Source organism: Mobula birostris, chromosome 3 (genome assembly GCF_030028105.1).
Source record: "Mobula birostris isolate sMobBir1 chromosome 3, sMobBir1.hap1, whole genome shotgun sequence".
NCBI classification, from domain to species: Eukaryota; Metazoa; Chordata; class Chondrichthyes; order Myliobatiformes; family Myliobatidae; genus Mobula; species Mobula birostris.
Genome location: NC_092372.1, coordinates 141,084,273 through 141,097,742, shown reverse-complemented (window position 1 = coordinate 141,097,742; position 13,470 = coordinate 141,084,273). Strand labels below are relative to the sequence as shown.

Genomic DNA, 13,470 nt, shown 5'->3' with positions numbered 1-13,470 from the left:
GACAGGGGTCAAAAATGCATTTCATTGCTCATAAATAGACAAATAAATTTTTTAATATCTTCAGTTAAAATAGATTGAAGTATCACATATTTATATTTTAATGAAAATGAAACAAAAAAAATGAAATGATTGGCAAGGTAGCATAATGGTTAGTGTAACACTATTACAACTTCAATGGCCCAGGTTAAGTTCTGCTGCTGTCCGTAAGGAGTTTGTATGTTCTCCCTTTGACTGTGTGGGTTTCCTCAGGTGTTCCCCCCACATTCTAAACATGTAGGAGTTAGTAGGTTAATTGGCCACACTGCTGTAACTGGGTGCTGCAGGCTTCTTGGACCAGAAGGGTTTGTTATCATGCTGTACCTATATCTCTAAATTTTAAAATGTAACCAAAATGTTTATCTGTACTTTTGGAGGTCTGTAAACACTGAAATCAATACAGCTACCCACTGTATAAAGCCAATGGGTCACATGTAAAGAACCAAGCCTACAATGATCCAGAACGATCACTGGACGGGATGGCAAGAGCAGGACATTGATGGAAGGTCAGAAACATCAGCATTGTGCAGAAAGAGAATTGAAAGACACATTGAACATGAGAGAAGGCTCACTGAAACTCAGTAGGACTTTATTTTCAGGTCAGAGTTGCTTATCTAACACGAAGCCAAAAGCAAAAAACACTGCATAACTAGCAATTATCACTTAAAAGGCAAGATTGCCTACATTTTTATTATTTTACATTTATTACAGATATTTTCCCAAAACAGTTTTAATTCATGGTGATTTAATTTCTTTCAATAATCATCTGAATTGATGTCATTTGTTTTAAAATGTCTCAGATTACTTGTGTCCAGCATCGAAAATCCCAGTGGTCATTCACAAGCTACTCCCTTTTAAAGGATGGCTGTTACACATTAATTCACACAGCTATTTCAACTCAAAGTTCCTAAAACATCTTATTTCCAGTAAGATAGTGGCGCACTTGGACGCAATAGACAGTTGTGGACCAATCAAAGATGCTTCTGTTCATCTTGTATATCTTCTTTTTACAATTGCAAGTCACTGTTGGCTACCATCTCATCAGCAAGTTGGTTGATAGTAATAGATCTGGATTTATTGCATACCATTGTTGTGCTGTCACCTGGACTTGTTACGTACTAATGTGCTGAGAAAGTGTGCAGTCCAGAAAAAAGGAGTGAGTGATTGAATTGGATACTTTTATTGTGATCGCAAGATGTTGTTGGACATTGGTTCATTGGTGAGACTGACAGCTTCAGCGAGGATTAGGCCTAGGCCGAGGCTAAGGCTGCAGAACCACGTGGCAGCTGCTGAAGAGAGGAGACACCAAGACGGTCCTGCCCTCTGGTATTCACTCAATGGAAGAATAGGTCAACTTATGATCAATTTTGTCATACCACACAGGGGTGACTATTATTATTTTATCTTTTTGTGACTCTTTTTTTTTCTGAAATTGTACCCATATGTGCAGTGCGCTGTGGGTAATGTTATTTGCACCTTGGCTCTGGCAGAATGCTGTGTCGTCGGGTTATATTCATGTATGGTTGAATGACAATTAAACTTGAACAACTAGGACATATTCCAAGGCATCATTATGATTCATTTGGATTGTGGCTCCAACTGGATTCTAAACAACTGAATGATGAACAAGAGATACTGTCATTACAGATGTGATATCAATGCTCAGATTTACACAGTAAATATGTGTGCAATTCAACTTTCATATTTTCATTTTCTATTATCCTTCCACATTGATTGAGTGCTCCACGACAAACCAAATTCCTTAACTTCCTGAGAAGGTGAAGACACGAGCCACTTTCCTTCTGATTGCACTTATGTGGCAGATGCAGGGTAGGTCATCCTATATTTTACACCCAGGAATTTAAAGCTGCTTACTCTCTCCATCACTGGTACCTTCATTGTAGACTGGTGCACACTTGCTCCCCTTACCCTTTCCGAAGTCAACAATAGGTTCTTAAATTTTGCTGCTGATGAATGAGAGTTTGTTGTTGTGGGACACTCGACCTGGTGACCCATCTCTCTCAGGTAAGCTGAGACAGTACCACCTATGATTTGTCCAATAACAGTTGTACCATCAAATTGATATTGACCGTGATCTCTTGGTGGGGACGTCAAGGATCTGGTTTCAGAGGGAGGTACAGAGACCCAGGTTTTGAAGCTTATTGAATAGTACTGAGTTGAATGCCAAGCTGTAATGGATTTACAGCAGTATGATGCAGGCTTTACTGTTATCCAGGTGGTCCAAAGCCCAGTGGAGAGTCAACGAAAATGCATCCACCTTAGACCTACTGCACACTCATTGCAGTAGGCCCTTGCTCAGGCATGAGTTAATGCTAGCCATGATGAATCAAAGCACTTCATCACAATAGATGTATAGTAGGTGTGACTGGGTGAAAGTCATTGAGGCAGTTCAACCTGCTCTTCTTGGGCACCATTATAATTGATGCCATTTTGAAGGCAACGGAGAGGGGCTGAAGAAGTTCTTTAACACTCCACCCAGTAGTTCAGTTTAGATTTCAGTATCCTGCCAGGTACACCATCAGGGCCTGACGTCTTGCAAGACCTCACATTTTTAAAGGATGTTCTGACATCAGCCTCTGAGACAGGGATCACAAGGTCACCAGATACTTGTGACGAAAGTACACATAGACTAAGATATTGACTGTCCTGTGCTATCACCAGTGGGATCAACAGTTGATCTGCCACCTGTCTTCAGGAGAGAGAGATAAGTAAAGACAATGGAGCAGCATTTGGAAATGTTAATGAAGAGACGGGAGAGCTTAACGGAAGGAGACAGCGGTCTGGGAATTGTCAAGACTGGCTCCTCTTTGAACCCTGAACTGTTTGAAGTGATGGACAGGCGATACCCCAGCAGGGGGATAAAAAAGGACAGGTTCGCTAAGGCAACACACACACGACACCCCGAGGTAACGAGACCCTGGAAGCGGTGCGTCTCCCACAAGTCGGTGGGAGTTTTTGGAGGGCTGGTCGCGGGACCAAGCCATAGACGCACAGGGTGGAAAGGAACGATCGGCGGGAACCTGGTGTGTGTCCGCCCTTGCCTGGGTGCCAGGTTCACTGTACAGGAACGGAGGGGTCACAGTCGGTGACCTCAGAAGACATTACAAAGGGCTCGCTCGAAAGCTGACTGCGAGGAATATCGAAGGTCTGTGTGGAAGCCGTTTTTGAATATTCATTCGCTTTCTCTCTCTCTCTCCCATGGCAGTGATTACCGTGAACTGAACTGAACTCAATTGAACTGAACTTTGCGTCACTTTGAAACTGGTCATTTACCCCTAGACGACGATAAAGCTTGATTGATCCTATTATCCTAGTTTCTGTGTACATGTGTGTTTATCATTGCTGAGCTGTTGTATTCATTATCCTTTTGATTAGAGTACTGTGTTGCTTATTTCTTTAATAAAACTTTCTTAGTTCCAGTAACCCAGACTCCAACTGAGTGATCCATTTCTGCTGGTTTGGCAACCCAGTTACGGGGTACGTAACATAAGTGGGGTTCTCGTCCGCGATTTTGAACACTAAATTTGGGACGGAGTAAATTGATTGGGTTAAAATTCCCGAAAGAAAGAAAAGACAAACAGCAGAAATGGAGATTGAGGAATTTCTAAAGGCGTCGACTTTGGAGGCATTAGAGGATGCCAGGAAAGCGGAATTGGCAGCTGTGGCCAAATGGTTGTATCTTGTTAAGGGGAAGTTGACAATGAGGAGAGAGGAGATGCACAGAGCTATCGTAGAGCACTATGTATCTAAAGGTGTGTTTCCCCAAGGGGAGCTGGAGGTGGTGTCTATTGAAAAACCTGCTGGAGACGCGGTACAGGTGCAGCTTGAAAAACTGAGACTCGAGCACGAGTTCCGGGTACGGCAGTTAGAACACGAAGAGAAGCAGTTAGAAAGGCAGGAGAAAGAGAAGCAGTTAGAAGGGCAGGAGAGAGAGTTAGAAAGGCAGGAGAGAGAGAGACAGTTACAACGGCAAGAGAGAGAGAAACAGTTGGAGCGAGAAGAAAGGCAGTTGGAGCGAGAGGAGAAACAGGGGGAAAGGGAATTTGAGCTGGAGAAGTTAAAGATAAGGGCAGAGCAGGAGCCCGTGCCGAACCAAGGTGGAGGGTTCCGGGCGACCCAGGAGGTTAGGCTGGTTCCCCCATTTGACGATACCGAAGTGGATCGGTACTTTCTCCATTTCGAAAAAGTTGCTACAAGTCAGGACTGGCCGAGGGATAAGTGGGCTGTTTTGCTTCAGAGTGTACTAAAAGGGAAAGCCCAACAAGCTTACTCAGCTTTGTCTGCGGAAGATGCCCAGAGGTATGAGGTGGTGAAAGAGGCCATCCTCAGGATTTATGAGTTGGTCCCGGAGGCATACCGGCAGAGGTTCCGGAATGCGAGGAAGCAGTGGGACCGCACGTATTTAGAGTTTGCCCGTGAGATGCAGACATATTGTGAGCGTTGGTGCGCCTTGAAGCGGGTAGAGGGGGATTATGACAGACTGCTACAGCTGATCCTGATTGAGCAGTTTAAAGGTTGCGTCCCTGAGGGTATGAGACCCTACCTAGATGAGAAAGAGGCAGCCACGTTAGCCGCAACTGCTAAGTTAGCAGATGAGTACGCGTTGACGCATAAAGTGAAGTTTGCCCCGAGTAAAGGCTAACAGAAGGGTAGTCAGGACGGCGGGGAGAGTCCGCCAGAAAAGTCAGTAAGTAAGCCGGGGACTAGTGAGAAGGATAAGGTAGACCAGGAGCAGTCTGATAGGAAGTCTCCTGGGGTCGTCTGTTATAATTCTGGGAAAGTCGGACACATTGCGTCCAGGTGCTTTGCCCCAAAGGAGACGGGGAAAGGAAAAACGGTGATTTTGACTGGCTGTATCGAGCTGGTAAACGAACCGCTAGGAGAGGAAAGGTCTACCAAAGTTCAGGAAGGGCGCGAGAGGTTTATCTCGGCCGGATTGGTGTCGGTGAAGGAGGGGTTAGAACCAGTTCCAGTGCGGATCTGGAGAGACACGGGAGCGTGTCAGTCACTGATACTGAAGAATGTATTAGAGTTTAGCTCAGAGACCCAGACTGGGGAGGTCAAGGTAAAAGGTATTGGGGGAGGGACAGAGGCAGTCCCTTTGCACCAGATACACCTACAAAGCAACTTGATCTCTGGACTAGTCACGATCGGAGTGAGGCCTGAATTACCGATGAAAGGCGTGGAAGTCTTGCTCGGTAATGACCTCGCCGGGGGAATCGTGTTCCCAGCCGTGAGATTGACAGGTCAGCCTGCCAGCATTGAGGCCCCACCCATGGACTCACAGGTTCATCCCGGGACTGCCGAAGTAAATTTAGCTGAGACGTACCAGGAGGAGGTAGAAAGTGAAAAGAAGGAGTGTAGTGAAACAAAAGGTAGTGAGGGAGCTGAGACAGACTTAGCATTAGCCAGGAAGGAATTTGTGCAGGCGCAGGAGCGAGACGAGGGGCTGATGGTTTTGGCGGAGACAGCTCTCTCTGACGCAGAATTAAGAAGGGAGCCAGTAGGCTATTGTGTGGAGGAGGAAGTGCTAAGGAAGAAAGGGAGACCAAGTACCGTACCCGCAGATGAGGAATGGGGGGTGGTGCAAAAGAGAGTTATGGGGATGAGATTTTTAACCTGGCCCACAAGGTACCCCTCAGTGGACATTTTGAGGTGCTGGAGGAAACAGTTGGTGGAATCATGAAAGAGGTTTACCAGCTGCACAGGAGGAAGGATGTTATTAATTATGGCAGACGCGAACTGAGACGGTCACAGGCTTTTGATATGCTAACAAACCTAGTCGCTGTTAGCGCGGAAATCAATGAAGCTAGGGTCCCTCGATAAGAAAAAAAAACATTTTGAAAAGATGAGTATGGTATCGACCAGATGGGAGAAGGCTATTGTTTTGGCCAGCTCTGCTGATAAGGTCTCTCCCTTAATCCCCGAACAAAGTGACTCTTTAGGAGAAGTAATTAAACGGCTCGCACATGTGTGTTTGATTGTCCCGAGGCGACGCAAAGAACTGGGACGTTGGGTGGTGTTTGTTACGCTAGGTCAGCCTAGTGAGCAACATCTCTATAGAATGAGTAATTCAGTGACGAAAGGGCTGACAAACACAGAGGTGTGTATTGGCGATGTAATACGGCTGTCTGAAGCCAGCTTGATAGTGAACCTTGAAAAAAATGAGTTCGGCCACATGAAGGTCACTTATCTGGGAATTGTGGTAACACAGGGGCAGCTGGCAGCGATGCAAGCTGAAGTGCGGGCTATCCCTGACATCCCAACCCCGACAGACAAAAGGGCCCTCAGAAGGCTCTTGGAGATGGTGGGGTACTGTAGGAAGTTTTGCAATAATTCTGCGGTTACTACCCCTCCCCCTCCTACTAAGCCCTTGCAAGAGAAAACTAAGTCGGAATGGGACGACCCTTGTTATTGTGGTCCAGGACGAAACCCAGTGAGGGGTTACATTGATCGCAATTCATCAGTGTTTTTGGCCACTATGAAGTTTGCTACGTTGGAGCCTGGTTTAAGGGATTATTAATAACACATATAACAGGAGCAGAAAATGTGATTGCTGACTGTCTGTCAGGTGTTGACAACTTAAAATTCTCTGTATTAGCCAAATAGCTGATAAAGATGTATATTTGTGTGTATCAAATAATGTATTCATGTTTGTAATTTTTACCCCGGTAAAAATCCTTAAAGGTGAGGGGTGTGACGAAAGTACACACAGACTAAGATATTGACTGTCCTGTGCTATCACCAGTGGGATCAACAGTTGATCTGCCACCTGTCTTCAGGACAGAGAGATAAGTAAAGACAATGGAGCAGCATTTGGAAATGTTAACGAAGAGACGGGAGAGCTTAATGGAAGGAGACAGCGGTCTGGGAATTGTCAAGACCGGCTCCTCTTTGAACCCTGAACTGTTTGAAGTGATGGACAGGTGATACCCCAGCAGGGGGATAAAAAGGGACAGGTTCGCTAAGGCAACACACACACACGACACCCCGAGGTAACGAGACCCTGGAAGCGGTGCATCTCCCACAAGTCGGTGGGAGTTTTTGGAGAGCTGCTCGCAGGACCAAGCCATAGACGCACAAGGTGGAAAGGAACCATCGGCAGGAACCTGGTGTGTGTCCGCCTTGCCTGGGTGCCAGGTTCACTGTAGAGGAACGGAGGGGTCACAGTCGGTGACCTCAGAAGACATTACAAAGGGCTCGCCCGAAAGCTGACTGCGAAGAATATCGAAGGTCTGTGTGGAAGCCGTTTGAATATTCATTCACTTTTGCTCTCTCTCTCCTCCGCCCGCCCCCCCCCCCCCCGTCCATCGCCACGGCAGTGATTACTGTGAACTGAACTGAACTCAATTGAACTGAACTTTGCGTCACTTTGAAACTGGTCATTTACCCCTAGACGACGATAAAGCTTGATTGATCCTATTATCCTAGTTTCTGTGTACATGTGTGTTTATCATTGCTGAACTGTTGTATTCATTATCCTTTTGATTAGAGTACTGTGTTGCTTGTTCCTTTAATAAAACTTTCTTAGCTCTAGTAATCCAGACTCCAACTGAGTGATCCATTTCTGCTGGTTTGGCAACCCAGTTACGGGGTACGTAACATACTGTACAGACTCACACAAGTTTAGTTTTATTCTCTCTTTCCATGTTGAGCTCACTGAGGAGTGAAACATCACTGCCAATAATGCTGTTAGGTTTCGCTTAATGGCATGTAAGCATTGCCACAGCTGATGTGAAGCTCTACCTTCATATGGAACTGTCTTTTCACCCCCACAATCGCCTTCCATAGTTACTTGGACTTCTTGTGGGATTCTGGATCGTTGGCTTTTAACACCACAGATCCAGCCCTCAGCAGATTGCGAATCTCCTAATTCATCCACCATGTCTGTTTCGGATACGTTCAGTACGTTCTCGAAGACGCACACACATCCATGCAGGTGTTGATGAAGTCAGTGACATCTGTGGTATATTCATTCAGTTCCAAAGATGGATCCCTGAATCTGATCAAATTCACCAATTCTATAAGCATTCCAGCTCCCTTCACCAAATCTTCATAGTCCTCACCACTGGTGCTGTAATTTTCAGTCTCTGCCGATATGCCTGGAAGAGAAGTAAAGCCAAAGCACAGGAATGGGAAGACATGGTAAGTGTTCATGATTGTTGTATAATGATGATCTAGTTTGTTAGCTCCTCTGGTACCACAGCTGATATATTGGTGATAGTTTGTCAGACTTCAAGCTGACCTGGTTGAAATCCCCCAAAATGATCAGAAGAGCATTGAGGTGTTCAGTCTTGTGACTATTGACCATGGTGCTCAGCTCCCCTGAACCAGCTTGACATTAGCCAGAAGTGGAGTATACACTACTTCCAAGATGACAGCAGAGAACTCCTTCGGCAGATGAAATAGACAACACTTGACCACCAGATGCTTCCGGTCAGGGGAGCAGAAATGAGATAGAACTGCCACATCTGTGTACCACAATAAGTAATCGTCTGGTTATGACATTCATTCCCTATGTGGTCTGCAGTTCCAAATGTGCCTATTTTAAAGATCCATATCTACTTTTAAACGGCTCGAAACAATGCTGCTTACTGCAGTGTCTGCGGCTACAGATTTCAACAATAGTTCTGAAAAGAAATATTTGATGATTCCCTTGGGAGCTGCACACTAAAAGTTGCTATTCTCTGAAGCCATCTTTCCTGTTGTAATGTATATACATGTATATGTGTCAGCAATCATCATTGATTGAGGTCTGTCAATTGGGAAGTCAAGTATCCACTTTCAGACAGGGGTACGGATATCCAGGTCTTGTAGCTTAATTATATGTTGGGATGGGCAGACTGAACTCCTAGCTGTAGTGGTTCGCAGCCTGACATTGTCCAGAGTGTAGAGCCAGCGAAATCCTATCTGTTGTTTACCTTTTTGATGCAGTAGTCAAACTGAGGCAGGCAGGAGTTGATTCTCGCCATAACCAACCTCTCCAAGCACTTCACTCCGCTTCATCTAAACGCCACCAGTAAACAGTAATTAACGCAGGTCACCACATTCTTCTTGGTTATCAGTACATTAGATGCTGGTATTAAATCAGTTGTTAAGATTAAATCAAGTGTAAATATAAAACCAGAAATTTCAATGCATTCAGTATTTTCTTTATAACAAATCCATCTCCAATTTTGAAATTAACTTTTACATCAAGTTCAGCTCAGCTAAAGAATGCTTGGCGGTCCATTATGTTTCTTACTGGAAATGGGTTTCATCTTTCTCTGTAAATCTACGATAAAAGATCTTCTATTTTTAAAAAAAAATCAAAACTTTCACTCCATTTTTTGGATAGAAAACAAGGAATAGTTTTTTTTAAAAAAAGGAAGCCTGTATTGTTTGGTTCATCTTCCAGTCCTCTGTCAGAATTTTCAGATCATTACTAACGTTAACATTCCCACATGTGCACTATCCATGATCTTATTTTGTCATCAATAATTGACAAATAAATACAGGATGTAAGCATAAGAATTTTGTAAAAAGGACAGCTCCTCCCCATATTTATTCAGCCAAAATGTTTGCAAATTGTTTTCTATATTTTATTTTCCATTAATATCAGTGGATTTTTGTTTTGTGGGGGGAACTATTTTCATTTAGTTTTTAGTGAATTAAATTATTATTTAATTTGTATTAGGTACCTCAGAAGTCTCCCTTTTATCATTTACAACCAATTTTACTGTAATAGAAATAACACAGGGGACATAAATTCAATTGTTATCATAATCTCAAAATTAAAATAATCTGCATTTATTTAGTTATTGAGCGTGGACTGCTGTAAGGTTTTTCCCCACGAACTTCACACCCTTCTCCTTGTGCAATTTACTCTCATGTCCCATGCAAGCTGAAAATACAGTTGGTAAAGAGGTTGTACAACCTGAACTGGTTCTGGGGTGTAGTTATTCCAGAGGATGTTTTCAGTGGCAATAGGCAATGAGAGAACTTCAGTTACTCTGTCACCATCCTTTGCAAAGTCAGTTACTGCTGTATAGTAAACAGACGATCGGGAGCATATGCCTCGATTGCAAGGCACTTGGTGTAGGTCCACATGACATGAGGAAAGGGCAAGATTTGTGCCAGAATATTCTGCATTTGTTGAATCTAGATAGAATGGAATAATGATGAAATATTAGTGACCGTCACATATAACTCATTACGACTGAAAATCAAATTGCAGATACAGTGACTTCCAGTTAATTGGTTAATCAGGACAACTGCTTATTTGGGACAACTCTTAAAAGAGCAAAAACTAATTGAGAAATCAGCCAGGATCCCTTTCATATATGGAACACTATGCCACTTAATTGAGCCAGAAGACCATTTCCGAATGGTTTCTTGCTAGCGTCAGTTGCGTATACTTGTGTGGCTGTTAAACACTACTCTGTGCTTTGAGTAAACTTTCTAAATATCAACAGTTGCGTGCACTTGTGTTCAAAAAACATTGGTTTTTGTCACTGATAGTTGGCGAGAAGTAAGCTGTGAGACAATTTAAAACTGCTTTGCTCACTGCCGTTCTAAACATTCAGGTTTGGAGATACCAGAAGCAGCCAAGAGTGAAAATGAAACAATTTTACTACTTCAACAAGATAAGAACACATGAAGCTAGTGACAATCATCTCATATTATAATAAAAATGAAGACTTGGATGATGCATTTATTCATAGCATTGTATGAAGGGAATCCATTATTTGGACTAGGTGTGCTGATTTTGATCATTCACAGTCATTGAAAAGAACACAGCAGTGTATAGGCTCCTGGGTGAATTCCTCCACAATAAAAATTGGGAACAAATACACTATTTTATAGTACTGTAGTAGTTTTCACAGTGCTTTAATTTATTCTGCACTTCATTTAGGTACATACTTTGTTACTCAGTGAAACGATATGTTGTATTTATTAAACCTTTATAACTATTTCCATGAAACTTCAACTAATTGGGGCAGCCGCTTAACTGGGCCAAGATGGACTGGTCTCAGTGTGTCCCAATTAACTGGAATCCACTGTATACTGACACATTATGGTTCCGATGCAGTGCCTTGGCAGTTTATTACTGATTAACTTGAAAGACTAGATTGCAGAGCCAATGTTAAGCCAAAATGCCAACAGAAGTGATGGCTGGGCCTGGTGTAGTTTAGAAGATTAGAGAGTTGTAACCTGGGTGATTCAATGTATACCTGCACACAGAAACAATGGCAAGGCTTTTGGGTTTTTCAGGTCAAATCTGCACTATATCACTTTCAAAGGGCCAAGGCTACGTGAAATTAATTGCTGTGTACTACCAACTTCTCTGCAAATACAGGTCTCTCCTGGTGAGCCTTGCAAAACTACAAAGCATAAAGGAAATTTGCTCCAGCTTGGTGGACATGTAACCAATAGTGAACCACTCTGTGCTCAACTCAACTCACACTACAGCCATACCTTCAGTTATGCAGCATTTTGGAAATTTCAGATACTGCCATTGCAATTTTGGTGATCTTCTGCTGGCTGGTCTGGCACAACGGAAAGGATTTCCACATTGTCACATCATATCCTATTCTATTCTTGGCTGAAGCACAACCTCATCCAAACGGGAGTTACATTAGGAGAGATGCACAAACTACTCTTCTGATCACACTCTGCCTCTGAGTGCCTGGGCTTTGATATCAAGCAGCCAATTGGATCACATTACTCTGTCAATGATGTCCTATAGTATGTGTCCAAGGCCTTGAAGATGAGGGCGTAAGGAAGCCAATCACCACAATTTTCAAGTGCTTTTTAAGATTGATCTACAATAACATAGCTCATAGCCATAGCCTTTGGAGTAGCACTTTGTAGAAACAAATAATACAACTAACCCCACATTACCATATTCCATCATTGAGCAACAGGCATTTGAAACTCCAAAGAAAACACAAGATGCTGACCTACGAAACAATTGACTGAGATAACATCCACTGTGGGTCATTAATATCACTTTTATGAAATTATGTAATTTTTTTTTAAAGTAGACAAATTAATTGACCAAATTTGGGGGTGAACAGAAGGCAGAATAAGGTGGGGAGGGGGAGAGGAAGGATTACAACCTGGCAGGTTTTAGGTGTGAATAGGTGAGGAGGAATGTAGCCGGGTGGGGGAGTGGGGTTGAAGTGAGAGGATAGGTGGAAATGTTAAACGGATGAAGATGAAGGAATCTAATAGGAGAGGGCAGTGGATCATGGAAGAAAGGGAAGGAGGAAGGGAACCAGTGGAAAAGTGATAGGCTAGTGAGGAGAAGATACGTGGTGAGAACATATCCAGAATGAGGAATGGAAAGGGGGGGGGGGGGTGAGAAATTACCCAAAGTTGAAATATCCTATATCCCCTTCTTCAAGCATGAGTGAGTTTCTGCACTATAATTTTCCTATACTTCTTCCTCCTTCAGCTCCATTAACAAACTGAAGTTGCAAGACATTGCACAGAGTCTGTTTAGTATCCCCATTCCTTGAGTACCGCTTGAACAGCCACAAATTACCAAATGTGATCCCCTCACTGTAGGTTTGTGATGAGTTAGCTATTACTGTGAATCCAAATGAACAGCAACATAACTCTACAATGCACGGGGAACAATCATGAGAAAGCCATTTCCAATAATTAAACATATCTAGAGTAAATATGATTCAGTAAACAAATAAAAGTTTGACTGTTCCTTTAAGAGAAAATAAGGCAATCACTTTTCTGAACACTGACAAACTCATGCAAATGTACTGTTTGCCAGGAAGCAATAATTTAGCTCATACCAGTAGAAGCTTAGATTAAAGTTGTATTGACAAAATATTTTGACCTATAACAAACACAATAAAAGGGCCCTTTGCACATATATTAATTAGTCTATAGTGTACACATAATCATTGGAGCTCATTGTTGTGTAACCAATCCGGTTTGCTTCACTTTGTTTACTCATGGTACTGAACAATTCTGTCTGAGAACACAGGCCAAGCAAAACATAAATAAATATCCAATAAATCTCCAAGTACAAGGCATCTCGAACTCTCTCTACATCGTGTGATAAGTATCTAATTAAAAGTTATCTGTACATTCTCTTTGAGACCATTATCTGCAAGATGATTTTCTGAAAGCAGTTTCTGTCCTTCCAAATGTGTTCATGTTCTTCTGCTACAATTGTCGTCCATTTCTATTTTCTTTCTCCTCCTTCCCCAAAACTCTGGCACCCCCTCTAGAAACAGGCTAGCCCTCTCCCAACCACCTCCCACCCCACCAACACCCCAATCCATCTAGAATATTCCTGGGCATCTTACTCATTAACAAGACAAATCCTATTGGCTATTATAACAAGCCTAACTTAATCAAAAGAATTATAATTTTAAACACAGCAAAAGAAAACACAATTGTATAATG

General features: G+C 42.9%; 1 protein-coding gene across 1 annotated transcript in view; it reads right to left on the bottom strand.

The window, feature by feature from the left end:
- The window catches only part of vwde (von Willebrand factor D and EGF domains), a 241,087-nt gene that overhangs the window by 136,074 nt on the left and 91,543 nt on the right, over positions 1-13,470 (bottom strand). The window contains exon 8 of the mRNA XM_072251981.1: positions 9,974-10,197. Within this exon, the coding sequence (XP_072108082.1) occupies positions 9,974-10,197 (224 nt within the window). The remainder of the gene's footprint in view (positions 1-9,973; positions 10,198-13,470) is intronic.